Genomic DNA, 26,206 nt, shown 5'->3' with positions numbered 1-26,206 from the left:
CTCTGTATTGTGCATAATTCATAAATAAACCTGATTGAGTGATTTTACCTGAACAGTGCTTGGTAATAGTTTTTTTCCACAACAATGGACAAAAACATTAAAGGCTCTCAAGTAAAAGGCGTGGCAGTTTTAGCTAATGTTGGACCCATGAGCCCCTGCTAACATTAGCATATCAGCCTGCAAAGACTTTTATGCGTCACCTTTTTAAAGAAAAATCAACCTGTAACCATATATGCGAGTAGTAAAGGCATACATGACACATGAAAATATACTGAAGATGAGTAACTCACCTTTAAAGAAGCTCTGCTTCTTCCAATTTGCAAGTCCACAAACGTTCTGGAAGCTTCCTGCACTTTCCTGCGCATGAGCGCGCTGAGCTGAAGCATTCACTCCAGTAACAAAAATAGTCAAATCCAGTTTACTCAAAATAACATATGAAGCACACTTTTATTATGGCATTAATGTTGTTTTGCAGCTGTATGACATCTATAATAAAAGTTTGCTATAGACATAAATATACTTTTTATTGTGGTGTTAGCCAAGCAGCTGGATTAAAAAAAGTTATTTTTTCATCAGACAAGGTGAATTTGCCCTTCATGATACTTCTCTTTTTCTGTGAGAGCTTTACTTTCAAATGAAGCTCCTGCAGTCCCCATTTCTCCTGAGCTGTGTGGTTTGTCCTGTGAAGCCCAACTAACTAGGTCCCCTTTGGCCTCTCACTGCATCCAAACTCCAGTGGTGAGCCAAAACCTGAGGAGGCAAAGGTGATGAAACGCCCCTTTTTGCCAGGCTGAATGAGCATCACAGTTTCCATATAAACAGATCTAAAAGCAGTTATGCATGACACGCAGAATGAAGCATGATGAGTCATGTTCAGGACTTGCTCTCAAAATTCCAACGCAGACATGTAAAATGTGCTTCTCCTATAACTTCTTAATTTGTCATTATTTGTTTCTACTGCCTTCACATTCCCCCACTCAGCAGATGCCATAGTTTTAAATACGCTTTGGACAGTAGATCTCATTTGTACGTTATGATGGGGGCGACGCATCTTTTGATCGGCCAGCGTGTCTGAAGTAGAGATTGATAAGATCGTTGTTGGAAAAGGGGAAAACTGTTCTTTGGGCACCACTGGTTTAGACGAAAGCAGAAGCATTTAATGGAATGGTTTAGTCAAAATCCGACCTAAATCATTTTCATAATCTGTAGCCAGCCTTTAAAGTTGGAGAAGTTTCAGGAACATTTCCCAAACAGTTGCATTGCCTCTAAATGAGGCGCAACTGTCTTTATGTGCGGTCACTGTATGTAAACAACAGCGCCCCCCGCTGGTGAGTCGGTATATTGCAGGCAGATTGACGGTAACACCCGTCCCCATAGAGACAGGCTCCTACAAACAGGGCTGCCCGTGCAACGGTAGACCCGTTACTCCTCTGCCCGGAGCGATGACAGCTCTAAAATGAAGCAGCCAGTGTTTACGCTTTCAATTTTCCTCGAAGACGAACGCCCGAATGGTTCCAACTCAGATTTTTTTATTATTGGATTAACGACCATCCACCGCCAGCTTACAGGCCGGAGATTTGTATTGCTGAACAAGGAGGAGTCTCCCGTTATTCCACCGTTAACTGGAGGAACCAGGCCCAGCATGACAACATTTTAACGTTACACCTGCCCGAAAAGCTGAGGCTGTGAACAGGACGCAAATGTGCTCTTAGAAGTGAGTCTTTCTTTATATAAATGCTGCTTAAAATGACTGTGATCGCAGGTTAGCCATCCGACACACTGTCAACTCGAGCTTAGTATTGTTCGGATAGTCATCAGTTACTGTTTCCAGCGTTAAAACTGCGGTTTATTGTAACGCTGTGTTTTTTCAAAAAATTATCGGTTATAAACGAAAACTGTCACTCATTTGTAGACTTTTCAACCCGACAAATCACCATCCGATATTCATAGAAACTGTTTTAGAGTGGGAATTAAAAGGTCTCAGGGGAGTAAAGTGACTTGACAGGGAGAGAAGGTGAACCGGCGTGTTTTATTTTGTTCCATCGCCAAAAGCAGGTGAACCATGGGCCTGCTTGTTTTGTTCTTCGATGATGTAATGCTCTTTGCCTCCACTAGCAGGGAATATCTTTGTGTCTCTTCCTGCAGGATGGATGTGAGTGCTGGCAGGGACAGCACCTGGAGGAGAACAACAGTAGCAGCAGCTGATGATGATGAGGATGATGGAGGCGGAGGAGGAGGAGGAGAGAGCATGGAGGCTCAGGTTGTACAGCTGAAGCTCTATGACTGCGCCAGGGCCAAAATAGAAGCAAATCTCCGCTGGTTGTTTGCCAAAGCCTATGGTCACGGTAAGGTTCTCTCTTCTTCTCTGCTTACTGAGAGGTGCTTATTAAATCAATCAATATGTCTGTTTAATAGAGTAGGTAATTTTTCTTTCAGAAATATATTTAAGAATTCTGGTTTTCCAGCCTGTGGGAATACTTTTTTTCCATATATGGTTGGAGAGACTGGCTAAAGATTGACAGGTAGATGGTTGGAGCTATGTTCAGGAAAATAGTGGCTGCAAAATCCTTAACCTTTCAGCAGAAGAATGACCCTTGACATGTAACAAACGAATAGGTTCGATCAAAGGATGTATGTATGTGTGCTAGAATTCGCAAGTTAAAGTCAAGACTTAAATCCAGTTGAGACTTTAAAAGTAATGTTTTATGATAAGCATTGATCTGATTGAAATAAAACTTTTTTTCTTAAAACAAAAGGGTAAACATATGAGTCACCCTATGTGAAAAACCGTTAGAGAAGTATCTCAAAAGATGTGCGGCTGTAAGTGCAGCAAGAAGTGGTTGTACTAATGCATGCCACACTTTTCAGATTCATATATTAAAAAAAGGGAAATCTTAATTTAACTTCAAATTTATAAAGTGCCTTTTGTACATTTATCAAACATGGATGTCCAATAAAGTACACTGTAATTTGTGGTTGTAATGTGACAAAATAATAAAAAGTTTAAATGAACTATTAAAAAATAAATAAATAAACCGCATAAGCCTGGCAAATAAATTCCATCACATTTTTCGTTGACTATTATTAAGATACATGCATTAGTACAACCACTTTTTGCTGCACTTACAGCTGCACATCTTTTGAGATAGTTCTCTAAAATTATGCTTCAAGCTATTTGAAAACTTTGTTCTGTCTGTGCAGCAGTTTATTGTTTGTAGATGCTTCTAAATGAAAAGAAACAATCATATGGGATCCATCCATCCATTTTCTGCCACTTATCCGGGGTCGGGTCGCGGGGGCAGCAGCTTCAGAAGGGAGGCCCAGACTTCCCTCTCCCCAGCCACTTCTTCCAGCTCCTCCGGGGGAATCCCAAGGCGTTTCCAGGCCAGCCGAGAGACATAGTCCCTCCAGCGTGTCCTGGGTCTTCCCCTAGGCCTCCTCCCAGTGGGACGTGCCAGGAACACCTCACCAGGGAGGCGTCCAGGAGGCATCCTTACCAGCTGCCAGAGCCACCTCAACTGGCTCCTCTCGACGTGGAGGAGCAGTGTCTCTACTCTAAGTCACTCCCGGATGACCGAGCTCCTCACTCTATCTCTAAGGGAGAGCCCAGCCGCCCTTCGGAGGAAACCCATTTCGGCCGCTTGTATCAAAGGGCCCGGTACCCCCTACTCCGGGAGAACCTCCCACAAGGCCCCCCTGGGGACACGGTCAAACGCCTTCTCCAAGTCCACAAAACACATGTAGACTGGTTGGGCGAACTCCCATGCACCCTCCAGGACCCTGCTGAGGGTGTAGAGCTGGTCCAGTGTTCCACGACCAGGAGGAAAACCATACTGCTCTTCCTGAATCTGAGGTTCGACTATCCGATGGACCCTCCTCTCCAGGACCCCTGAATAGACCTTACCAGGAAGGCTTAAGAGTGTGACCCCTCTGTAATTGGAGCACACCCTCCGGTCCCCCTTTTTTAACAGGGGGACCACCACCCCAGTCTGCCAATCCAGGGGAACTGCCCCGATGTCCATGCGATATTGCAGAGTCGCGTGAGCCAACACAACCCTACAACATCCCGAGCCTTAAGGTACTCCGGGCGGATCTCATCCACCCCGGGGCCCTGCCACCAAGGAGCTTTTTGACCACCTCAGCGACCTCGTCCCCAGAGATTGGAGAGCCCAACCCAGAGTCCCCAGGCTCAGCTTCCTCAACAGAAGGCATGTTGGTGGGATTGAGGAGGTCTTCGAAGTATTCTGCCCACTGACCAATAACATCCTGAGTCGAGGTCAGCAACACACCATCCCCACTATAAACAGTGTTGGTGCTGCACTGCTTCCCCTTCCAGAGATGCCAGATGTTGGACCAGAATCGCCTCGAAGCCGTATGGAAGTCTTTCTCCATGGCCTCTGCAAACTCCTCCCACGCCCGAGTTTTTGTCAGTGGATAACTCCGCACCTCTCTTCACCCGAGTGTCCAAGACATATGGCCGCAGATCAGATGAAACAACGACAAAATTGATCATCGAACTGCGACCTAGGGTGTCCTGGTGCCAAGTGCACATATGGACACCCTTATACTTGAACATGGTGTTCGTGATGGACAATCTGTGACAAGCACAGAAGTCCAACAACAGAACACCACTCGAGTTCAGATCGGGGGGGGGCGTTCCTCCCAATCACGTCCCTCCAGGTCTGCCCGTCATTGCCCACGTTAGTATTGAAGTCCACCAGTAGAACAAGGGAGTCCCCAGGAGGAGCACTCTCCAGTACCCCCTCTAAGGACTCCAAGAAGGGTGAGTAATCTGAACTGCTGTTCGGCCCGTAAGCACAGACAACAGTTAGAACCCGTCCCCCCACCCGTAGGAGGAGGAAGGCTACCCTCTCGTGCACCGGGGTTAACCCCAACGTACAGGTATACGTCCAGCCCTTCTCAAGGAGACTGGTTCCAGAACCAGAGCCATGCGTCGAGGTGAGGCCGACTATTTCTAGCCTCACACACTAGCTCTGGTTCCTTCCCCACCAGAGAGGTGACATTCCACGTCCCAAGAACCAGCTTCTGCAGCCGAGAAGCTGCAGAAGCCACAATTGCCACCACAATTAGGTGGCAGTCCAATTTTTCATATGGGATGAAAAATTAAATAAACAGAATCAACCTGAAGGTTTGTAATCTTCCTCCGCTGCTACGCTTTTCTATTAAAATCTTTTGCCATTTTTGATGGGTTATTTATTGTTCTGTTGGACAAAAATCACAAACTTGACATTGTACAAACTTCTTAAATCAATGACTTTTTACTTCATAGTGCTTCAGTTTACCTTAATGTGACATTAAACAGGCTATAGTACTAATTAGTTAATAAAAATAAGAAAAGAAACAATAGTTAAGCAGACTTTAAATCAGATCTTATCTAAGGATTTGTTTTATTAGCTACTGGATAACTTTAGCCACTACTCAAAGAGTATTACTCAGCAATAACTACGTGCTGTTTCTATGTGGAGGTTTTTAAATTTAAAAACCTATTTTTGTTTTCCACATATGAATCTGCTGGTGAGACTTGTACTGATTTTGCAGCGTCTGTACGCCCACTGTGTGCTCAGGTTTCTTGCCGCGGCTAAATTGCCTCATAGGTTAATCTGTGAATCGATGTCATCTCTTACTGTGAATGTAGACAGTCGTCTCTCTGTGTTTTTGCCCCGTGAAGGACTGCTGACCTATCCGAGCTGTATCCCTGTGTCAGCTGATTCCAGGCCCGCTTTTATTTTTATTGACAAAGGTCTTCAAAAACAGAAAGGTTCATGTTGCAATTTTTAAGGCTTATAAGGCTCGCTTTTTAAATAAAAATAAAGGGTTTATGCATCTATTCATAACTCATAGCTGGGTATAATTTAAATTTGTTTTTGTCTTTCAGTCAAATGAGGAGCCAGTTTTTCAAACGACAGACTTTAATACCAAGAATGCAGGTTTTATGACCTCCAAAGGGTTTTATGACCTCCAAACTCAGACTGCATCTTTTCTGCAGAGATCATTAACATTTCTGGCTCAGATTAAGGTCTGTTAAGACATTACAAATGACCACATAGCTACGCTGGTTAGTAAATGTCAGGAAATGACTCCTTTAATGTGGGTTTCTGTGCCACTCGCTTTCTGCTCTCTGTGGAGGCTGAGCACAAAGTGAATGGCGCTGCTCACGGACCCCAGCGAGACAATGATGGATTTGGAAGCAGCGACTGGGGCAGACCTCAAGTTGCAGAATAGTTGTTGTTATGACATTCGGTTTGTGACTCAGCAATACTAGATGAGGGGCTTTCCTCCTGGAGTTCTGCTTTGCACAGCTCAGCAACTTGACACAGAGAAGAAGACAAAGCCCTAAATACACAGCTTGCTAGTGAGGACTAAAGCTTTATGTATTTATGTAGACTGTAAAAAGATCAAACTTTTTTTTTCTATTTTGATTGATAATTGGTAGAACTTCCTTCTTCCCACACACCCCTTGAGATCTGCTTGTAAACGCTCCATGAGACTGAGATCAGTCTTTTGTGATGGCTACTCTATTTAGCATTTAGCAACGTTTTAACTAATTTGGCAAGATGGATAGGGTCGTTGTGCATTTTGAAAGATGCACAACATGATCCTGCCACTTTTTAACTTTTTTTTAGGCTTTTTCTTAGGCTTTTACATTCATTATTGTCAAACACTTCAGTTGTCGTTGCACCACACCATGGGTTGAGTCTCCAGGAGCTAATTACTTTGTTCCTGAGTGCATTTGCAAACTGTGTTCTGACGTTTTATGTTGTTTTTAGAATAATTTTGTCACCAAAGGGACATTCACAGAGGTATGTTTTTGGTATATAAGCTTTTTCCTGAATCTTATAGCAGAGAAATGTTTTTGTATTTCATAACTTATCTCTTCTTGGCAAATTAACATTGTAGTGCCAAGTATATAACAAAAATCAACAAAATAAACCCCAGTGGCTTTGTTTAATTTGAACAAAAGTGCAAATGTGTCTGGTTTCTTAAGGTCGCATTTAGGACTGAAGACCAAAACCACTTTGATCAGCTTTAAATACAAACTTGCACACAAACACAGCGGTGCTGGGAGGACTGTGTTGTCTTTAAGCTGGTGTGAAAGTCAGAGTCAGCCAGTCACATGCTTAAGTGTTTAATGGGATTGGACCTGAGGGCTTGTGTTCTGCTCAACAAAGCCTTCTTGTTTAGACTCATAACGTGCTAATTCATGACCACTGGAGACTTATTTTACTAGATTCTGTCCAAGAAAGTAAAATAAACACCATTGGTTATTATTATTATTATTATTATTATTATTATTATTATTATTATTATTATTATTATTATTATTATTATTATTATTATCTGATTTTGATTGTACTGTTTTTTTATTAATAGTTTTTGAATGAGACTTCTATGTCCAGCAGCCAAATCCTGCTGATTTTAAGTAAGAGTGCAATGACCATAATAGATTCAGACTCTGATTGATTTATTTCGACCATGATAGAAGTATGAAATCACACACAGTGTACCAGAGCTACTAAAGGAGTACTTTTGGGAATAAAAATCCCCTTTTGTCCTGAGCTACACTGAAGTCTTGATCCAAACTGAAAAAGCTGCCAGTCTGACTTTACACCTTCCACTGTTTTCTGTTAGGTAAGACTCCTAGGTGTATCCATGCATGCATTGTAAAGATTTTGTTTTCTCATCTCGTGCTCTTCAGGAAGTACCTCCACTATAGCGTTCTTACTGGAAACGAAGAGCCGCATCTTTCTGCTGCATTGCTCAGAGTCTGAAAGCCCTGCATCGTCTGTCAGCAAGATCCCTGCATCCTGTCTGACAGAGCGCCTGAGTAGGAACAAAGCCTTTCCCTGTATAAATCCACACACAGACAACCTTTCTTAATTCCCCTCACAGTCTCACACATGCTCACCAGGGTGGGCTGTGATGCTTAGATCAGGTTGATAATATCACCGGAGCATTAGCAGCAAGGATTACAGAGAGGCTCCTCCCTCAACCCTTACAGTTCCTTTTCCACACTCACACACTTACACCGTAACATGATCAAATGAGCAGGAGATGGGACAGCATCCCAGCCCCCACGATTAGCCATGCTGGCATTTCCCATCTCATCGCCCATCACCACGGCAACCAGGAAGGACAAGGGGACATTCAAGGCAGCTGAGGCCGAGGGAGAGTCAGGACAGAGAGTGGTGCGTGTTTAGGAGGAGCGGGAGCAAAACTAGAGAGATTTAATTCGACCTGATGTAGTGTGCAAAGAGCAGTTTCATACATGATCCCGGATGCTCACGCACACATACTGACTTCAGCACTGAGTGAGGAAGAAATTATGGTGTAGACCATGTGAAACACGCAGCAGGCTGTGAAACGCACAGCTGAGTCTTCACAGAGTTCTGCTGTTCAGATCCAGTCTTGCTGTTTATTTACTTTTCAAAAGGCTCTGCCCTCTTTTGGTTATTTATTTTGGTTATTTAGTTTGTGTGTTTTGTATCACCCAATTTTATCCAATTTATTCAGACAGAGCCAAATCTTATTTGCCAAGCTTGTTCATGGTTAGGCTTTTGGTTAAACGAAACAAACGGAATATTACAAAAGCATTTTTTGGAGTGATTGCATTGCCATGTATTTAGTGCAATCATTGTGAATGTGGTGCAAAAAATGAGAATTGCATCACTTTGTGAACCCCCTTTTCATCCTATTTTAAAGTTCTAATAACAGTTATTGCCCTCTTTAAGCTTTTTTATTTGCTTTATTCTTTGCTTTATTTTTTGAAATCTGACCAATATTTTTCCTGGTATATTTTGCAGCACAAGAAGTTAACTTTGGAGACCTCTTATCTACAAAAATGTTTCATAAGACTTTGGATTGTATCCCTTACCTATACATTTCACTTAGGTTGGATCTAAAGCTGATCAAATAAGAGCAGTAAAATCTAGTAAGTCTTAATTTATGAAGCATTCTCTCTAATTTTATTTGCAATGGAATTCACCTCCTGCTCAATGTGAAAAGAAAGCAGCTGGTCTGCCGGTGTTCAAAGTCTAAAAATGAAAATAGCAATTGCAACATGTTCTTTATTTAATTTATGCAAAAATGAAAACTCTCAAGCTCTTTGACGTGCTGAAAAACATGATAGAAAAAAAGGTTACTGTTTTTTTCTGGTTTTCTATTAACAATTATTGAAACTTTAAATTTAACATTGAATGAGAGTCCTATTGATCATGTCATCTGATCTACTGGGTAAATCAAATGAATCTTTAATAACAGAAGTGAGTTTGTTTCTATTCCTTTGCAATGTAAATAGATAAAAACATAAAACAACCCTGTTCTTGCCACCACCTGTCTGCGTCAGCACCAAACATGCTGGAAGCTAAATGTGAGAGTCCTGCAGGCTTTAAATCTGGATTAACAAGTCAGAGGCATATAAAAATAACTTCCACCACGTCTGTGACCTCAAGCAGGAAAACATCACCTCTAAATCCGTTAACTCATTGACTTAAAGCCTCTGGTTCACAGCATGCCTAGCTGACATGTTGTTCAGTTTGTCCTAGGATTGTGTTTTTTTTTCCCCCTTCAGACAGTCTAATACCTCGATAGTCTGTGCACTGAAAGCTTTGTGGTTATGTAACATGAGCAACTAGTAAACACGTGTCAAGAAAAAAAAAAGTTGCATGATTGATGGTGATAAGGGAGGAAGTAAAAACACGAGAAATTCAAATGTCACGTCATTGCGACTGTTTTCCAGATCACATCCCTTCAGATCTTCGAGACCCATTCTATACCGACCAGTATGAGCAGGAGCACATCAAGCCCCCCCTCATCCACCTACTGCTGTCTGGAGAGCTCTACAGCCGTGTGTGCGGGCTCATCCTTCCCACTGAACAGGCCGCCTACCTCCAAAGCCACCAGTCCGTCATCCAGGCCCTGTCCAGAAAAGGGATCTATGTCCTGGAGATCAACGGCACACCAGTGTCTGACATGGACCTCAGCTCGTCTCCCATTAAAATGGTCAGTGCCTCCTTCTGAAAGCTGCAACAACGAAAAGCTGTGACAGCTACAACAAACCTAAGAAAATGGCCTGACGTGTCTGAATTAGATTATGAGCATTTTAGAATTCGTTTTATAACCCTAACTTGTCCAGACATGTTTTAATCCATGACTGAGAGAAGTCCAGCACTAAAGTAGGAGGCCTGGGGAGAAACTGAATGTTAAAATGTCTCAATTGGCTTTTAGCTGCTTTCATTATACAAATACAAGCTTAGAATGTTGCAGTAAATAATTTAATATCTAACGTGACAGTTTTGTCGGATTTAGAGTCTGCGCAAGAATATTTATGAGGCACAATGTGCAACAAGCTCATTTAATGGGAATCCTTTCCACGGAGATGCTAGTTTTATCTCCAGTTGTGAAAACACATAATCATCTAAAGCTGGTTGAGAAACAAACCCTGAGAATAATGTTTGCTCAGTAAATGGATGTGTTTGTCCTCTAATAGAGGAACTTAAGAGTCTGAGGCAGCCATTAGAAGTTGAAACAAATGGAAATTCTGTTATTCCTTGTCATTCTACTTCATATTCTCAATAATCATAGAGTAAAACAAATTCCAAATCTCTTTCTTTTCCCAGAGTGCCCACATCCACCTCATTGATGCTCTGATGATGGCCCACACAGTGAAAATGATCAGCATAGAGAAGGTGGTGTCGTGTGTCAAACGCTTTTCAAACATCAGTGCCTCCAAAGAGCTTCCTTACGACCTGGAAGAGGCTATGATCCTTTGGATTAACAAGGTTTTAATCACTCAGATCTGTTCTGATTTTATTTTTGAGTGCTTTAAATTATATCAATTTACACAGTTTTTTTCTTTTCTTTTTTACATTAGATTACCACAAAAATGAGGGAACTGACAGAAAAAGAGTGTAAAGTGAAGCAGCACTTTCTGGAGTCACCGAGCCACCACAAGGTACACGATTCTCTGTGCTTCCATCTCACTGAAGCGCTTAAAAGGCTTGGTGTGTATTTAAATGTAGCTATGCTTGTTGACTATAATGGTCTTGTTGACCTTGTGAACTGTCATTGCCGGTTTGTGGACACTTGTGTCAGTGTGTGATCCCCCTGTTGTTTCTTTATTCTGTTTTTCTTGTGTGTTTCTTTATGACAAAATCCCACATGCCACACTTAGCCATTTTCTATAAAATACTTTCAGCTAACTTGCAGGCACATACAAGTGAAGCTGAATTTGAGATTAGCTGCTGGTGATAATTCCCAGAAACACGTGAAATCTGTCATAAACTTGAACTATTACAGAGTTTTGAACTGCAGAAATTAATTAAGTTATGCATTGTTTTTCTAGTTTGTTGAGAATTGATGCAATATTTGTTGTTAATTGTGCTTAAAAATGACATTGTTTGTGATATGTTTCAGTCTAACTCTTTTCCATATCCATTCCTATCAGACCTATCTCCTGTCTAGCAGGAGGTAATTCTGATTCGGTGTCCCTGTATCTGACCTTTTACTTGTCTGCTGCTCTCCCCGTTTGTGTCTCATTAACCTTCCTCCCTGTGTCCCTCTCGGAAACTAGTCTCCCTCCAAATGGTACTGGAAGCTTGTACCTGTGAGTGTAAACGTTTGCTATCCTCGTGTTTGTATGTGTGTCAGAGTTGAATGCAGTTGTGTACGTATGTTTCACACTTGGACACATGCTAGGAAAGTTACGTTAAAATAAACTTTGAAGAGAGTTAAGAAGAAGAAGAAAGCGTAATGAATGAAACGCCTCATCATAGAAACACCGTAGTATGCACAGGGAGAAATACCTAGTGCCACCTAGTGGCAAAACAGGAAACAACCAACGCATGAAACTGCTTTCCCTGTTGGTTAGCTTTCATTTTGAAACTCTGTAGCTATTCCTTCTACAGTCATCTGTCTCCTGTTAAAATATTCTCACAGAGAGGAACTTCAGTTCACTTTAAGCACATCGATACTGTCAAGCAGCATGCATAAAGCACAGTTTCAGATGACTCCACATGTCCGCTCACTGCATGTTTCATTCCATTGTTAATGTCCACCAAATTATTTCTGTCTTCCCTCACCAGCCTGATTTATGGCATGCTCTGGCCCATTGTTTATTGGAGCCTGTGGAGTTCTCTCGTGTGGTAACGTACTCATCACTGACCCCTTTGTGTTTCACTTTAACCTTAAATGTCTCTCCCTTTTGTCTCCATTAACCCTAAATGTTGTTTTCAGCAATTCGTCGTTATAACTTAATACTGTTGATGTCATGCCAGCTCCTATAGGCGAAGGCAGACACTAAAATGACAGATACACAAGGCAGCTGATTTGATACAATGTAATTATGCCATAAAGTAGGCAGAACCACTTTCGAACATATGCTGCACGGTATGCATGTTAAAGTGAGGCAGAGGAGTATTCACAAAGTCAGGCGTATTGTGTCTGTGTGTGACAAGTGTGTATGTGGTTTTCTGTTTGATCAAATAAGCTCGTGTTCATTTTGTAAACGTGGATGCTGTCCTGCTCCGTAGGTGCGGTACCGCAGAGATCATCTTTCAGGTCGCACTCTTCAGCACTTCCCCTTGGTGGAAGACATACTGAAGGATGTGAGCGACGGCACAGCCCTGCTTGCTGTGATCCACTTCTATTGCCCAGAAGTCATTAAACTCGAAGGTTAGAGAGGTTGTTTTATTTTTATTATTATTTTTTTTTATAGTTTTTCTTTTCTCGATTAGACACAAGATTTAAAATCTTCCCTTAAGAATAAAGTAGATCCATCAATCAGATTTTTTGCTGATGTTCTGCTGACACTGATTAGAGGTTATTACAATTTATCTTTTAAACCTATCACATATATATTTTTTGTTATTTTAGTTCTTTTGATATGAGTAGTGATAAACTAATTTGTTTATTAGCAGAGGCGTCATCACGCCATGTGAGATAAGAGTCGCTGTAAAATATGCCATCATTAATTTAAAATAAAAATGAAATGATTAAGAGTTGATAGGAAATCAGACACAGAAGTGCAAGAGCTTTGTGTTGTAGAACACCTAATAAACATCCATTATGCTCGTACAGAACAGTTTCCTTATAAATATCTTAGTAATTTTTTTTCTCTTCCTCTACTTTGATCTTATAGTTCATTTATAGCTAATATCTTCCCTCGGTAGCAAATTTCACACCCACACACTAGCAATAATGACCACAAGGAAATTAACTGAATATGCTAAGAGCTATTGAACACAAAGCATAAGAAAATTTTCAAAATCCAAACACAAAAGAAAACCCTAGCCCAAAAAAACCCAGGATGATGAATCCCACAGCATATAACATAAGGGCATCTTCCAAAATGCAAATGTCTGAAATAAAAAAAGAAACGCTGTCTTAAAAAACTAGGCCATTTGATATTAACAATTATTGTTGTGTTGGGTGCAGATATCTGCTTGAAGGACGTTCCCTCCATAGCAGACAGCATGTACAACATCCAGCTGCTGAAGGAGTTTTCTAATGAGTATTTGAACGAGTGCTTCTTCCTGAACACGGAGGATCTGCTCTACTCGCCACCTGTGTTGAAGGTAAATAGAAAAGGTTTCTTTGGTTTTGGGCTGCACTGACACACAGATGTTGGCACTGCTGAGTCCTAACTGAGTCCTTCCAGTTTATAGTTTCTATGTTTTCCATAGAAAACTGTGGACTCATTAGATTGACTGGCCACTTTACATTAGCTTTAGGTTTGTGTATGTGCACATTGTTGTATGTGCTGTGCATCTCTGTGTTGCACTTTGACAGATTGACAAAAACACAGGATATTTCCCACTTTTAATTCCTTGACTTCTGGGAATAGCTGCCTCCCTCTCTATGGTCTCATAGAAAATGGATGGATGCAGTCATTTTCAGCTATGTAATGTAATAAGGATGCAAATCGTAGATGTAGTGATAGAAATATTTAGTTTTCAGATATAAAATATGTCTACTTAAGTCTTTGCTGCTCTCCCTATAAACTGTTTATCACCATAGAACATGCTTCGCAGTTATTTTTTGCTTATTACAATGTCCACAGATCCACTGATCTGATATTGATGAAAGTCTTGAGTAATGAGCACAAGTTTGGTTTGTCTCTGTCTTCAACAAAAAATGAACAGCTTCATTTAAAGATAGAGACTGTGAGACTCCTAGCCATGTGTATCTCTTAACATTAGTCACGTTGTATGTTTTTTGTCACTCAGAACAATGTTATGGTCTTCATTGCTGAGCTTTTCTGGTGGTTTGAGAATATGAAGCCTGACTTTGTACGTCCCAGAGACCTTCAGGATGTCAAAGATGGTAAAATATTTTTTTTACATAATACATTTACTTGAGCTTATGTAGCTAAATTAATTTAGATTAAAGCAAGACGAAGCATTCTCTTTTATTTTTGTTATTAATTCTGACTGCTGTTTGTGGTTTCTTGTTTCTTTTTCCCTTGTGTGTTACTTTTTAGTGAGAGCACTGCTGCAGCCCAAGAATTCTCGGTCCTACGTACCCGTCTCAAATGTCACTAAACGAAGCTTCATGCCCTCATCAAACACAGTGGACATCTTGACCACAACCTCCACAAAGGACCAAAGGTATTAAGCCAAAAATGCTTAAATCAAAAATATTTTTTAGCATCATTTTGTGGATTTTTTTGAGATTCTGTGGAATTTCTACTAGAACCAGTCCATTTGGATGTTTACGTGTTCTTGTCTAAATTGTGATGTCTTTAATTTATTGCTAAAAAATAGGCTTTCAAATTTGTACTGTATACATAATATACATATTCAGTAGTGCTTTTTATAGGCACACTACATAACTAAGCAACTTTACTACTATCCAGGACATTAATACAATGATAAATACAACTCTACCAAAAGTCTGTTTGTAAGCAGATGTTGCATTAGTAGGATTATGGCTACAGAAATGTGTTTAAGACAACTTGTATTTTAAATAATTTTAATCTAATACGGATTTTCTCTGTTTTTCTTTCTCAGCGCCACATCAACCTCTAGTCCATCTCATTCATTACTGCCACTGAGACAGAGACAACAAAACGTGGTTGAGAAGAGCACTTCAGGTAGTACAAATCGTATTGGTGCACATATTCTAATAATTGTAGACTCTTGGGAACAAGTACTGTATCTTTCCTACAATTGTCCGCTACTTAGCATTGACCCTTCTCATACAACCCTGTTGAAGTATATAAAAGTTTTTGGTTGCAAGGTGATAAACTCGTAAAAAATTCTGGTGGTCATAATATTTCATGGAGGAACTGCATCTTGGTTTTGCTCCTGAGTGAGAATAAAAACGGGTCGTGAGAACCCGATAGTCTTCAACGTGTCTTTCTTCTGTTCGTTTGTATTTACTGCTAACTAGTTATTACTTGTATGAAAAGTGGTGTGAGTTTGTTTGAAGATCCCAGACTTTAAATTTAAAATGATTTTCTATAGATTTTGCAGATTTGTCAAATAATTCCTTGAATACGATTGATATTTGCTCCTCTCAGACTTGAGGAAAAGGCCAGACTCAATGGCACGAACAGATGGACAACGCCAGGACTCAATAGTGGCGTGGCCAGAAAGAAGGACAAGGTGAGGTTATGATTACTTCTGTTTACATCTGATAAAAGCAGTTCTCAGTTTGTGGCAGCAGTAGAGGTGGGTGTACAAATTCAATTGTTCGACAGTTGCCTGTAAAACTCATGGTGTCCCTCTTCTCTGTTAGACCTGTGTCACAACCAGTGCCGTATGCTGTGCATTTTGCCAAGGAGGACAATGCAGACAGCCTTAGCCTCGTTCGCACCATAAGCAAGGACAGCCTGGCCTCAAACATTATGAGCATAACCCCAAAACACATGCTGGGGTCCAGTCTGCCTCAGCACCGACTCAGTGGCCAAAGTTTGCTCAGTCACATGCGCATAGAAGACGAAGAGGAAGAAATCGAGGAGGAGGAACTGGTTTCTGTTATTCACCCATCTGCTTTTCCTCGACACCGAATCGGCAGCGACATGGAGCAGGATGAGCTGGAAGCACAGAAACTAACATCGTCCGCCAGGGCTTCCGATGTTTTCCGTCACGATGCGAGCCCCTTTGCTCTCGACCGTCAGACAGACGGCTACTATCTGGAGCCTTTGATGCCAACTATCCCTAAGCCAGCCAAGGAGAAGGGTATATCACTGAACAAGCAGGAGGAAAGTGGGGAGAGTCGCAGCAGGGCGGTGGCTGCCAAAACAAGAACTGAAAATATCCCTTTCTCCTCAAAAAAGAAACACTGTGTGGTTGATTCAGTTCTCAGTTCTTCCAGACCCCATACTGACGGGCCAGTTGGTAGCTCAGAGCCTCCAGGCTTTTTTCTTCACCTGGCTGCCGAACCAGAGAAGACTCCACACACCACAGAGGCAGGGCATGACTCTGATTCAGATATTGCAGACCTCGAGGAAGATGATGAGGACGATCAGACAGAGCTGGAGAAGACGCTGAGGGGGAATCGTTTAGTCGAGGGCTACATAGCTGGATTTGGAGACGGAGAAATTGAATCAGCAAAGCTTCGAGAAGACTTGAAGGTAAGCGAGCATGAGGATAAGGAAGACGCAAGCGGACGTTCAAGTCCTTGTCCCAGCACTGTGTCGTGGGCAAGCAGCTGCAGTGCTTCGGGCAGCGCAGGGATCAAGATGACCAGCTTTGCAGAGAGAAAGCTGCTTAAACTTGGCCTTCGTGATGGATGCTCAAGTACGAGCAGCTCCCAAAAGACTACGCCGGATGGTTCTGAGGTTCCCCCTCAGTGGCAGGCGAAGGAGACTAGCACCATGATAGGGAAGAATGTAACGGGTGGTCCGGTTGTGCCTTCGCAGCTGCTACAGCTTCACATGCAGCTGGAAGAACAGAGGCGTGCAATAGAATATCAGAAGAAGAAGATGGAAGCCCTGAATGCTAAGCAGAGACTGAAGCTTGGAAAAGCTGCATTTTTGAACATTGTTAAAATGGGTGGAGGGAAGAGCGACACACTTCCTTTACCTGTGAGACACTCCCTTGACTCTTCTGGATCAACAGCTGCAGAGAGGAGGAAAGCAAAGACCCAAGCTTGTAAAGACGATTCCTGTCTCGATTCCCTGAAAAGTCAAACAGACGGGTGGACAATGACCAGAGACAACAGCTGGAACACCCTTACCCAGGATAATAGCGCTGAACCGGATTTCAACGAATGTTCAAACTCAATAGACCTGCTCAATCAAGCCATAAGCTCCATCCAGCAACAGATGCTGCAGCTTTCCCTTCAGCAAGATTTTCTAATGAAGCAAAGTGTTGCCTCACCACCAGACCATGCACAAACAGAGAAAAGCACAGACTCTGGGATAGACCCCAACACACCCCAAACAGCATCCTCTACCTCAGACTCAAGATCCTTTGCAGTTCACTTCGTAGATATTGGCGGCAGCAGTTTGGTGCCTTTTCGCCGTCCCCCCAAACTCAGCTCCAGCCAGCGCAGCAAAGCGGCAGAACGCAAACAAAATAAAGCAAATAACAAGTCTGTCCTAACCAAGTCCACTGACCCAATCCCAGGTAGTGACACTTCTTCGAGAGGACGTAACGATGGAGAACTGGAGACAGCTGAAGTTCAGAGGGTTCAGAGGAACTCTACCTTCAGAGTCCATGAAAGCAACGGGGACAGAGATGTGCAGTTGTCAGACAAACTGAAATCGCAAGACCCGGCAGTTGTTACCAAGACGTCTGAATCTGCATCACAGGATGCACGGCAAGAGGAGGAACAAGCCACCAACTGCAGCAAACAGAACGTCGACATCGATGAGAGCGGCAGGGTCAAGAGTCAGCTGATCGAGGTCGACCTGTCAGAGCTCAAGGATCCAGTGGAGGACGGCGGTGCAGATATCACAGACGGCACAGCAGAAGGAGAGCAGAAAGGAGGGCTGGGCTTCTTCTTTAAGGTAAATCCAAAAGGTTGTTGCTTTTGCGGGTCTGGAGCAATGACATGTAAAGAGCCTCGTCTTCACAGACGAGTAAAAAGACTATAGTAAAAATTGTCTTTTTACTATTTGTTCATTTGTAACTACAAACAAGCATTAGGATTATTGTGGTAAACCATCACATGTAATGCATGTGATGTAGAAAGAATAGGAAACGAGGTTTTCATAAATAAACTTTGAATGAGTTGTGTGCATTTATATTCAGTTACCATGAGTTAGTACTGGGTAGAGGCATACTTAATTATAAGTGTTTTGGAGCATGCCTGCACATCTAGAGAGAGGAGACTTAATTGTTCTTTGCATTCTTAATTTAGGCCATGGCCTTTGACTAGGCCAACAGATATAGATGATTTTATGCTGAAAATAAATTACACGAAGCAAATGCCTTATTAACTCACATCTGAAGTCTGTTAGTTGCACTAAATTTTAGGTACAGTGGATATATAGACAGAAGGGCACTGAATACAAATGCACATCACACTTTTACAATTTTTATACTTAAACAATTGCTAAAACTGTGTCATTTTCCTTCCACTTCCAGAGCTATTTTATATTGTTCTATCACATGAATCATTGGTCTTTGTAACATGATAAAATGGGGAAAGGGTCAAGGGAAAAAAGATAACTTCTCAAGGCACAGCACTGTATTTCAAATTTTTCAGGATGATGAGAAGGCGGAGGATGAAATGGCAAAACGCCGTGCTGCCTTCCTCCTCAAACAGCAGCGCAAAGCTGAGGAGGCGAGACTCCGGAAACAGCAGCAAGAAGCAGAGAGCGAGATCAAACGTGACGAGGCACGGTACGTTCTGGCCCAGACTCATGCACAAAAAAAATAACGTAGCTTGCACTTGGATTGTTTTCACGAAAAAATTTAATTAAAATAGGAAGCCTTAACTGTTGCGATGTTTATTCAAGGCGTAAGGCGGAGGAGGACCGCATTCGTAAGGAGGAGGAGAAGGCCCGTCGAGAGCTTATTAAACAGGAGTATCTGCGGCGGAAGCAGGAAGCTCTTATGGAAGAGCAGGGTCTGGTCAAGCCTCGCACCAAGACCAAACCCCGCGGAAACAGACCCAAATCAATGCACCGCGGATATTCCAGCAGCCTCCCCAAAGGATCCACCACACGTAAGACCATCGTGGGGCTTACAGCGTGTTCTGTGTTGTCTTGATTTGTTTAGATGTTTGTTTAATTATGACTTGGTTGGCTTTAGTGTCCTGTGTGCTTGCTGTGTCCCCCTGTAAATGTGTGCATGTGTGTCACGCAGGTGATTCTCTGAAGGTGTCTATGTTAATGAAAAACCAGAGGTCAGGAGCAGCCAGCAGGGGAGGTGAATGTCTCTAACCTGCTCTGCATCATGTCCAACAAGCATGTACAGCTTATTAAGCAAAAATGGACAAAACAAAAAACCACACTATTTAAATTATATGTTCATATATGTATATATGCTATATGTGCTCATTGTTCTTTGTTTGATGTCTATGTTTTGTCGATACTTTTTAATGAATAATATTTGGTGCATCTTATCTGCTGTATCAAAGTGACTACTTGTTCTAACTGTTCCTTAGTTTAGGATCAGAATGGGGCCAATCAAATGTGAACTGTAAAATACACTGATGCTACCTTCTCTCCCTCTTTTTAGCTGACTTAAGCTTCAGTCATCGTGGATCAACACTTTCCCTCGCAACGGATGCAGACAGCGTCATCTCTGGCGGGGCAGACTCAAACAGGTGAGAACTTGTGCTTGAAAATTCACTGATCAGATTGTGAACCTTGCGTATCCTTGTGCTTATCCGATTGACTTGTGTTTAACATGTCAACAAGGGCTGCATCTGTGTGCTCTGTGGATTCGTTCCCCATGTTGAGCAGAGCTTCCAGCAGGAACATGGATCGGGACTGGGAGAACGGCTCCATAGCCTCATCCGTCACTTCAGTGGAGTACAACGGTGAGCAGAAATCCAGAAGGATTATACGGACAAGTAAAAGAAAAGACGCATGAGATTCCTGGAAAGTAATTATTCATTACCAGTGATTCTACTAGCGAGAGATTTGGTTGCTATGAGCACCATCCAATATCCCTCTTACATGTTGATTGGACATTAGGTGGTACATAAGGTCACAGTGAATGGAAGATTTAAATGTACTCTCAGTGAAGCTTTTTGTCCCAATGATGATGAGTTGATGGAACAAAATGAGAAAGAAGAGCAATTTTCTGGAAAATTGGACTCATCTAATATTTCAAAAACTACAAAAATAATTACACGTGTCGTAATCTGACTTTAAGATTTTTACTTAACAATTTGCCAAATTAGCACAGCTAGCATTACAAAAACAGCAGTCACTGTTTCTCAATATTTTGGTCCCAGTTTATCAGCTACAGACACAAAAGTTTACATTGAAATCAAATGTCTGAGGACATTTAGAAGCACAAACTTTTAAAAAATATATAAAATAACATTTTGTTTCTTAAAGGTCCTAAACTCTTCAAGGAGCCCAGCTCAAAATCCAATAAGCCAATCATCATCAATGCCATCGCCCACTGCTGCCTGGCTGGAAAAGTTAACGAGGTCCAGAAAAATATCACCCTTGAGGTCAGTGAGATCTCCTGGAATCAGTCCAAGCTGCACACCTAAAACTTTTGCAATCTTCATGCATTTCGTTGCGTTCCCAGACTGAAACTCTTGTTTGTGTTTCCCAGGAGTTGGAAAAGTGTGAATCCAACCACCTGTTCATCCTCTTCCGCGACGGCGGGTGTCAGTTCCGCGCCATTTACACATACTCACCAGACACCGAGGTGATTGTCAAGTACATGGGCATCGGCCCGCGCGTCATCACTCCAAAGATGATAGACAAGCTGTACAAGTACAACTCAGACCGCAAGCAGTTCACCGTGATCCCCGCCAAGACCGTGTCCGTTAGCGTGGACGCTCTGACCATGCACAATCAACTGTGGCAGATCAAGAGACCAGGGAGCGCTCGCAGAAAATGAGTGGGACTTGCACACTTTACTGTCTGTGTTTAATAAGCTACAGTTGGGCAGGACCCAAACATCTTGGAGAAGACTGACGAGATTAGAGAGAGAGAGAGAGAGAGCTAGATGGTCTGTGGCAGTGTGAGTACCAACTCACTCTACTCGCTGTTTTCATTTTATTACCTGGTTCTTATGCATGTCACACACTTCAATAATTTAATTTCATCATAACACAAAGTCACCAAGTCTTATCCCGCTGAATCTCCAAACATGCCACCGACACAAAGTGCAGCTTACGGCAGGCTGTGATGGACCCAGGCAAGTCGTCAAAGTTTGCTGGCTCAGCTTTGCATTAAAAAAAAGCAAAATAAAAAAATCTACTGAGAATCCGCGAGACTGCATCTGCTTTTATAAAGAAGGAACTTTGAAGGTACTTTGAGTGTATGTACGGGATAAATGGTGGTCCAGTTTAGTGTGTTTGCAGGTGTGAATGATTGGTGGGATAGGGTTCATCGTTCTGATCATTATGCTTTAAATCTTAACTATTAATTTATTTCTTTTTATTTTAATTTTGGACCTGTTTTCTGTTGTCAAACGAGAACAGAACTGGGAATATTGGTTCCACAGTAAGGGAAACATTCTACTATTCATCCTACACATGAAGTATTTTTTGGGCTTCATTAAGCTATGCCATTTGTGTGTGACAATTCATTAACTAAATAATCCATTAATCAAAACAACTAAGTTATGTCACTAAGCTGTTTGCTGCTCATATGTTGTTATTACATGTTATTACATGGCACAGCCATTACCTGCTAATAACCAGTTGTCAGTATTGGTATACTGTTTGGAAAAAAACCTGCACTATACTTGATATATTTGTTTGCTGCATTTTGTACATTTTTGAACAGTATTTTCTGTACATTTATGTACAAGTTCTGTTTACTAAAAAAAAAAAAAAAAGAAACCTAGGCACTATTTTAAAGTTTATTACGTTAAAGAGATATGTCTGATTTTAGTTATATATTTTGTGTTTATTTATTTTGAGGATCTATAATAAAGTGCAACTGGGTACATTTTTCTTGCTAAAATTGGACCAGATTGTATCAGTTCCTTATAAAAACAGAAAAATGTGTGTCTATTCTTTGATACAGATCTCTCGGTCTGAGTCTAGTAATACCTATTCAATCTTAATTACATGTAATAGTAGTAATGGTTGTGTTTGTGAGGGATATATCTCTTCGATAATGTACAAGTGACACAATCAAAACAGCAGAAAGAAGGGAGAAGTCAAATCACAGTGAAGAACATAAAGTGCCTTGACAAACTATTCATAACCCTTTAAGTATGCCCCTGTGCCGTCATAATACATCCATTATGTAAGACCAACATACAGTAGTGCATAATATGAGGTGGAAGGAATTTTTTTTTTCTTTTACAAATAAAAATCAGAAACAAATTGTTGAGCATTTTTATTTAGCCACACTGAGTCGATACGTTTTTCTGCAATGACCTTTCTGAGTCTTATGAGCCTTACATATCTGTAGACTGAAATTGCTGGTCATCCTTATATATTTGTTTCAAACAGATGGGAAGAATTTTCATTTTTTAATGTCTGCCCAAGCCTCAGGTCCTTTGGCAGGTTGTCTAAGATTAACCTATGTTGGTATTGGCCTGATGATGGCGCCACTGTATATCAAGGGGATGATATTTTCAGGGTGCCATGTGTTGCTCCGTTTCTTCTGCATCCAGCACTTTTGCTGAGAACTTATTAATTTGACCAAAGCACCTTCTGCCACATGTTTTGCTCCTGCTTGTATGAAACCGCAAACAAAGCATCATGTAGTTTTTATCCAACAATTTCTTTCTTCTTGCTGCTCTTTCATAAAACCAGAATTTTAGAACTCGTTTCCTCAAGTGTCCATTTTAGATAAAAGTTGAAGTGATGTTTAAGCAATTTCCATTAAATAAAGAGAATCCCTGAAGGGCAAAATGACTAATCACTAAACCTAACTGTAGTTCACAGTTTATCTATGCAAATCTCAAAAGTAAATAAGTATATGTGAACCTGAAATGTAAAGAATTCAAGAATTAAGGCAGATGTTACCTTTAAAAACGATGCTTGCATGCAGACATGTCTGTGTAATAACATAATTGTATTTATAGGAAATTTTACTTTTTATATTAACGTCACCAAACGCCGTTCACAAATCATTTATAATAGTGTTCATGTCTTGATTGGGTCCAAAAATTACATTGAAAGAAAGGAACACACAACTCAAAGTGATTTTATGTATTTTAGAGCACTTTAATGTGCACATAAAACTGCGATCAAGTACAAATATAGTAAACACTGAAATTGGTACAAAGTCAGACCTAAACACAAAAAGTCAGAAGAGGTACACACAGTGCTCAACAGTCAAAAATTAATAAGCAATGCCTTCATAGAGCAACATGACGTTCTCTGATTCCTGATGTGGTACAAATAGGCATGGACCGGTATGAGATTCTCACTGTATGCTAATCTGTGTCACTGATATGACTAAAACAATATAACATGCACGTTGTTATAGATAAATTAATGTTGTAAGTCATATATATAAATTTTATATATGTACAAAGGCATCAGGAAAGTGATAGGTTAGGTTAATGAAAGTTTTTAAGTGCTAATGGTGCTGAATAGTACACCTTTTTACTACTTTTTACCTTTTTCTCCCCAGTTTTGCTCAACAATTTGAAATTAGGTGGCTAATCAGTCAGCCTAGCTGCTCAGGTAACCAGCTGCTTAACATGCCATTTATGTAGGACTTCTAGGTGGATTTTTCTCTCTTGAAAGGCGGGGAGGAAAAGTTGGAAGCTTCATTCAGCTAGCTGACAAGCATTGCATTGCAGAGACAGACGGACGACCTCAGCGTCTTGCCACAATTGATAAACCATGTGCTCTGTTGTCTACCATCAAATCTGGAAGGATAAAATTATTAGTTTCTGACTGTTGTGGCAGAATTAAAACAATTCTGCAAAGAAGAGTGGGATGAAATCCCTCAGCAGCGACGGAAAGAACTCATTGCAAGCTGTAAAAAAAGTTTGATATCACTTTTCTTTTGATATTTTTCACATTTGACTTGGATAGCTTTTTTAAATAAATTAAATCTTAACTTAAAATAACTTTTCCGCACCACAGACTCCATACATCTGGAGTCTCCATACAAATCTCTAGTTTTTCTGGCACTATAGGAACTGTAACTTTCTAAACCTTTGGCATACTTTGACACCAACAACCAGTCCAGACCTAAGCATAGCCAAAAAAATTCAAACAAACCTGTATGGTAGGATGCTGAATATTAACAACCAGTTTATAGAGCTGAATTGAGTAATTTTGCACATGAACCACTGACTTAGATCTTAGTGGCACTAATGAATACCTCGAGGATTTATCTATAAAATATGAGTCTGAAAGCTTTAATGCACACATTTAGCTTAAGTCACTTGGGGCTTTTTGATTGTAGCTGCATGATTTTAGCAGAGTTGTAAACGTTCAGATGTGTGAAACCTGAAAAGTTAATCATCCGTCTGTTGTACTCCTTGTTTCCAACAACGGAAAAGAGACTTAAAAAGTGGAATAAAGCCTCTAACTTCATTACCAAATATATAAAAACCAGATTTAAGTTGAATTAACTTAGAAGTGTTAGGTTAAAGTGAAGATACAAATCCAAGAAGTTCATTTTAATTCTAACCAAACACAACAGCAAATAGGAAAAGCCTCCGTGAAATCCCTGCATATTCAAAGAGCTGAAAAGAGAGCGATGCAGTATTCATATGTACAGCATTTGCAGCAAGATGATGAAAATGGCAAACATGATATCCAATGTGATCAGACAGGCAGTAGGCACTCACATTATACATTTGTGGGCTTCAGCACTCAGGGAGCTAAATCCCAACTGACAGGGATTTAGCTCTGTCAGTTGGCAGCGCTGGTCCAGTTAAAGGCCAGCGCTGCGTCAGAGCGGGGTGTCCTCTTTGGTGTCTATGCTGGACTTGTGTCTTTCTTTCAGGCTACTGCTGTGGACAGGAGGCACCTCAGGAACATGAGCCAGAGGGTCAGAACGAATCAAGTATCTGTGAGGGAACAAAGATGTCAGTGCTAAAAACATTTCCCTCAGGTGCTTTAATCTCATAATCGCTACTGAAAAAGCACAGAGAGCTGAAAATCTCTGTTGAAATCCACAAATTATTTACTTGATTTGGTGTTAAAACAATGTTTTCTGGTATAATTAAATATGCTGTTCTGACAATGATGTTAAATATTACAATAATGCTTACAAGGCACAAAAAAGTTGATAGCTGAGAGTGGATTTATTGTTACAACTTATTTCTGTGAACTCGCTTGCATTCATAATTACACCATATAAAGGAACAAAGCCTAATCTGTCAATCTATAAAACATTAATTCAATGACATGCATAGGTTAAATGGTGCACAATATGCACAAGCTTTATTCTTTGTTGCTGTAATAATTACTACTGGCAGGTTTCTTGCTTCTTTGGTTCCTACATGTGGTTTTATTTTTACACATTTTACACAAGACACTAACCCTCCCGACCCCACTAAGGGACAAGGGTGTACAGAAAATGGATGAATGGATGAACACAAGACACTAGGAGGAGCCAAAGGAACACATTTTTACTGTATATTCACTACCCTGCTGTGTATTCATACCAGTCCTTGCAAAAATAATAATACGAGTTGAACCTTTTTTACATTCTGCCATGTTGCAACCACAAATCAGTGGATTTTTTATTTATTTTGTGTGATAAATCAACACAATGTGGTGCGTGATTGAGAAGTGGAAAAAAAAGACATGAGTTTCACATTTTTACATAAATAAAATTTTAAAAAAGTTCATGAGGAGATGGTAAGCTAAACAGAAAATGGTCACGTGGATCATGAAGTCGTTTTACTTACACAATGTCGTTGATCTCCAGCCTGGTATCATGTGAAGGGTTAATGAGGACGTAGGACAAAGTGTTCTGGTTTTCATTCTGTTCATCTGAAACAAACGAACACAGTTGGTCTAAAACCTGGCCAACGCTCTTAACTGTACCTAAAATAACTTTAAAATGTTTTACCTTGTAGGTATCCCAAGTTGACTCTGTTCATGACATCACTGGCTGTCAGATTCGTCAGATCATCTTCATTTTAGGGATAGGGAGCAGACATGATTCAAA

At 40.9% G+C, this 26,206-nt stretch overlaps 2 protein-coding genes across 6 annotated transcripts in view; one reads left to right on the top strand and one right to left on the bottom strand.

The window, feature by feature from the left end:
* Window positions 1–1,353: 1,353 nt before the first annotated feature.
* On the top strand, window positions 1,354–21,368 carry camsap1a (calmodulin regulated spectrin-associated protein 1a). 4 transcript variants are annotated; one of them, XM_081613817.1, is made up of 20 exons: window positions 1,355–1,714; window positions 2,146–2,345; window positions 9,758–10,020; window positions 10,638–10,799; window positions 10,892–10,972; window positions 11,591–11,623; window positions 12,549–12,690; window positions 13,453–13,592; window positions 14,244–14,340; window positions 14,498–14,624; window positions 15,027–15,109; window positions 15,539–15,623; window positions 15,757–17,974; window positions 18,676–18,812; window positions 18,929–19,137; window positions 19,278–19,340; window positions 19,653–19,740; window positions 19,835–19,956; window positions 20,483–20,601; window positions 20,709–21,368. In XM_081613817.1, exons 2-20 carry the CDS (start codon window positions 2,147–2,149, stop codon window positions 20,997–20,999), a joined length of 4,659 nt encoding a protein of 1,552 aa, XP_081469943.1. In that variant the 5' UTR covers window positions 1,355–1,714; window position 2,146; the 3' UTR covers window positions 21,000–21,368. The 4 variants fall into 4 exon arrangements, with proteins under 4 accessions (XP_081469945.1, XP_081469946.1, XP_081469943.1 ...); XM_081613819.1 differs by lacking the exon at window positions 19,278–19,340 and having other exon boundaries at window positions 1,354–1,714; XM_081613818.1 differs by lacking the exon at window positions 11,591–11,623.
* Window positions 21,369–23,265: 1,897 nt separating this feature from the next.
* kcnt1a (potassium sodium-activated channel subfamily T member 1a) overlaps window positions 23,266–26,206 on the bottom strand; it is a 38,039-nt gene continuing 35,098 nt past the window's right edge. For both annotated transcript variants that reach the window (XM_008423690.3, XM_008423691.3), the window contains 3 exons: window positions 26,108–26,170; window positions 25,944–26,028; window positions 23,266–25,097 (listed from right to left, as the gene is read on the bottom strand). In XM_008423690.3, coding sequence (XP_008421912.2) covers window positions 24,980–25,097; window positions 25,944–26,028; window positions 26,108–26,170 — 266 coding nt within the window. In that variant the 3' untranslated portion in view covers window positions 23,266–24,979. The remainder of the gene's footprint in view (window positions 25,098–25,943; window positions 26,029–26,107; window positions 26,171–26,206) is intronic.

This window comes from Poecilia reticulata, chromosome 12 (assembly GCF_904066995.2).
Source record: "Poecilia reticulata chromosome 12, P_reticulata-male-v2, whole genome shotgun sequence".
NCBI lineage: Eukaryota > Metazoa > Chordata > Actinopteri > Cyprinodontiformes > Poeciliidae > Poecilia > Poecilia reticulata.
The sequence above is the reverse complement of the archived record's forward strand: the minus strand, read 5'-3'. Positions and strand labels throughout refer to the sequence as shown.

Excerpts from the sequence above, each read along its gene's own strand:
- camsap1a (XM_081613817.1), top strand. The coding sequence starts at position 2,147 with ATGGATGTGAGTGCTGGCAGGGACAGCACCTGGAGGAGAACAACAGTA. Across the intron at positions 10,021-10,637 it reads GCTCGTCTCCCATTAAAATG|AGTGCCCACATCCACCTCAT; the intron begins GTCAGTGCCTCC and ends TTCTTTTCCCAG. Across the intron at positions 15,110-15,538 it reads GGTTGAGAAGAGCACTTCAG|ACTTGAGGAAAAGGCCAGAC; the intron begins GTAGTACAAATC and ends TGCTCCTCTCAG.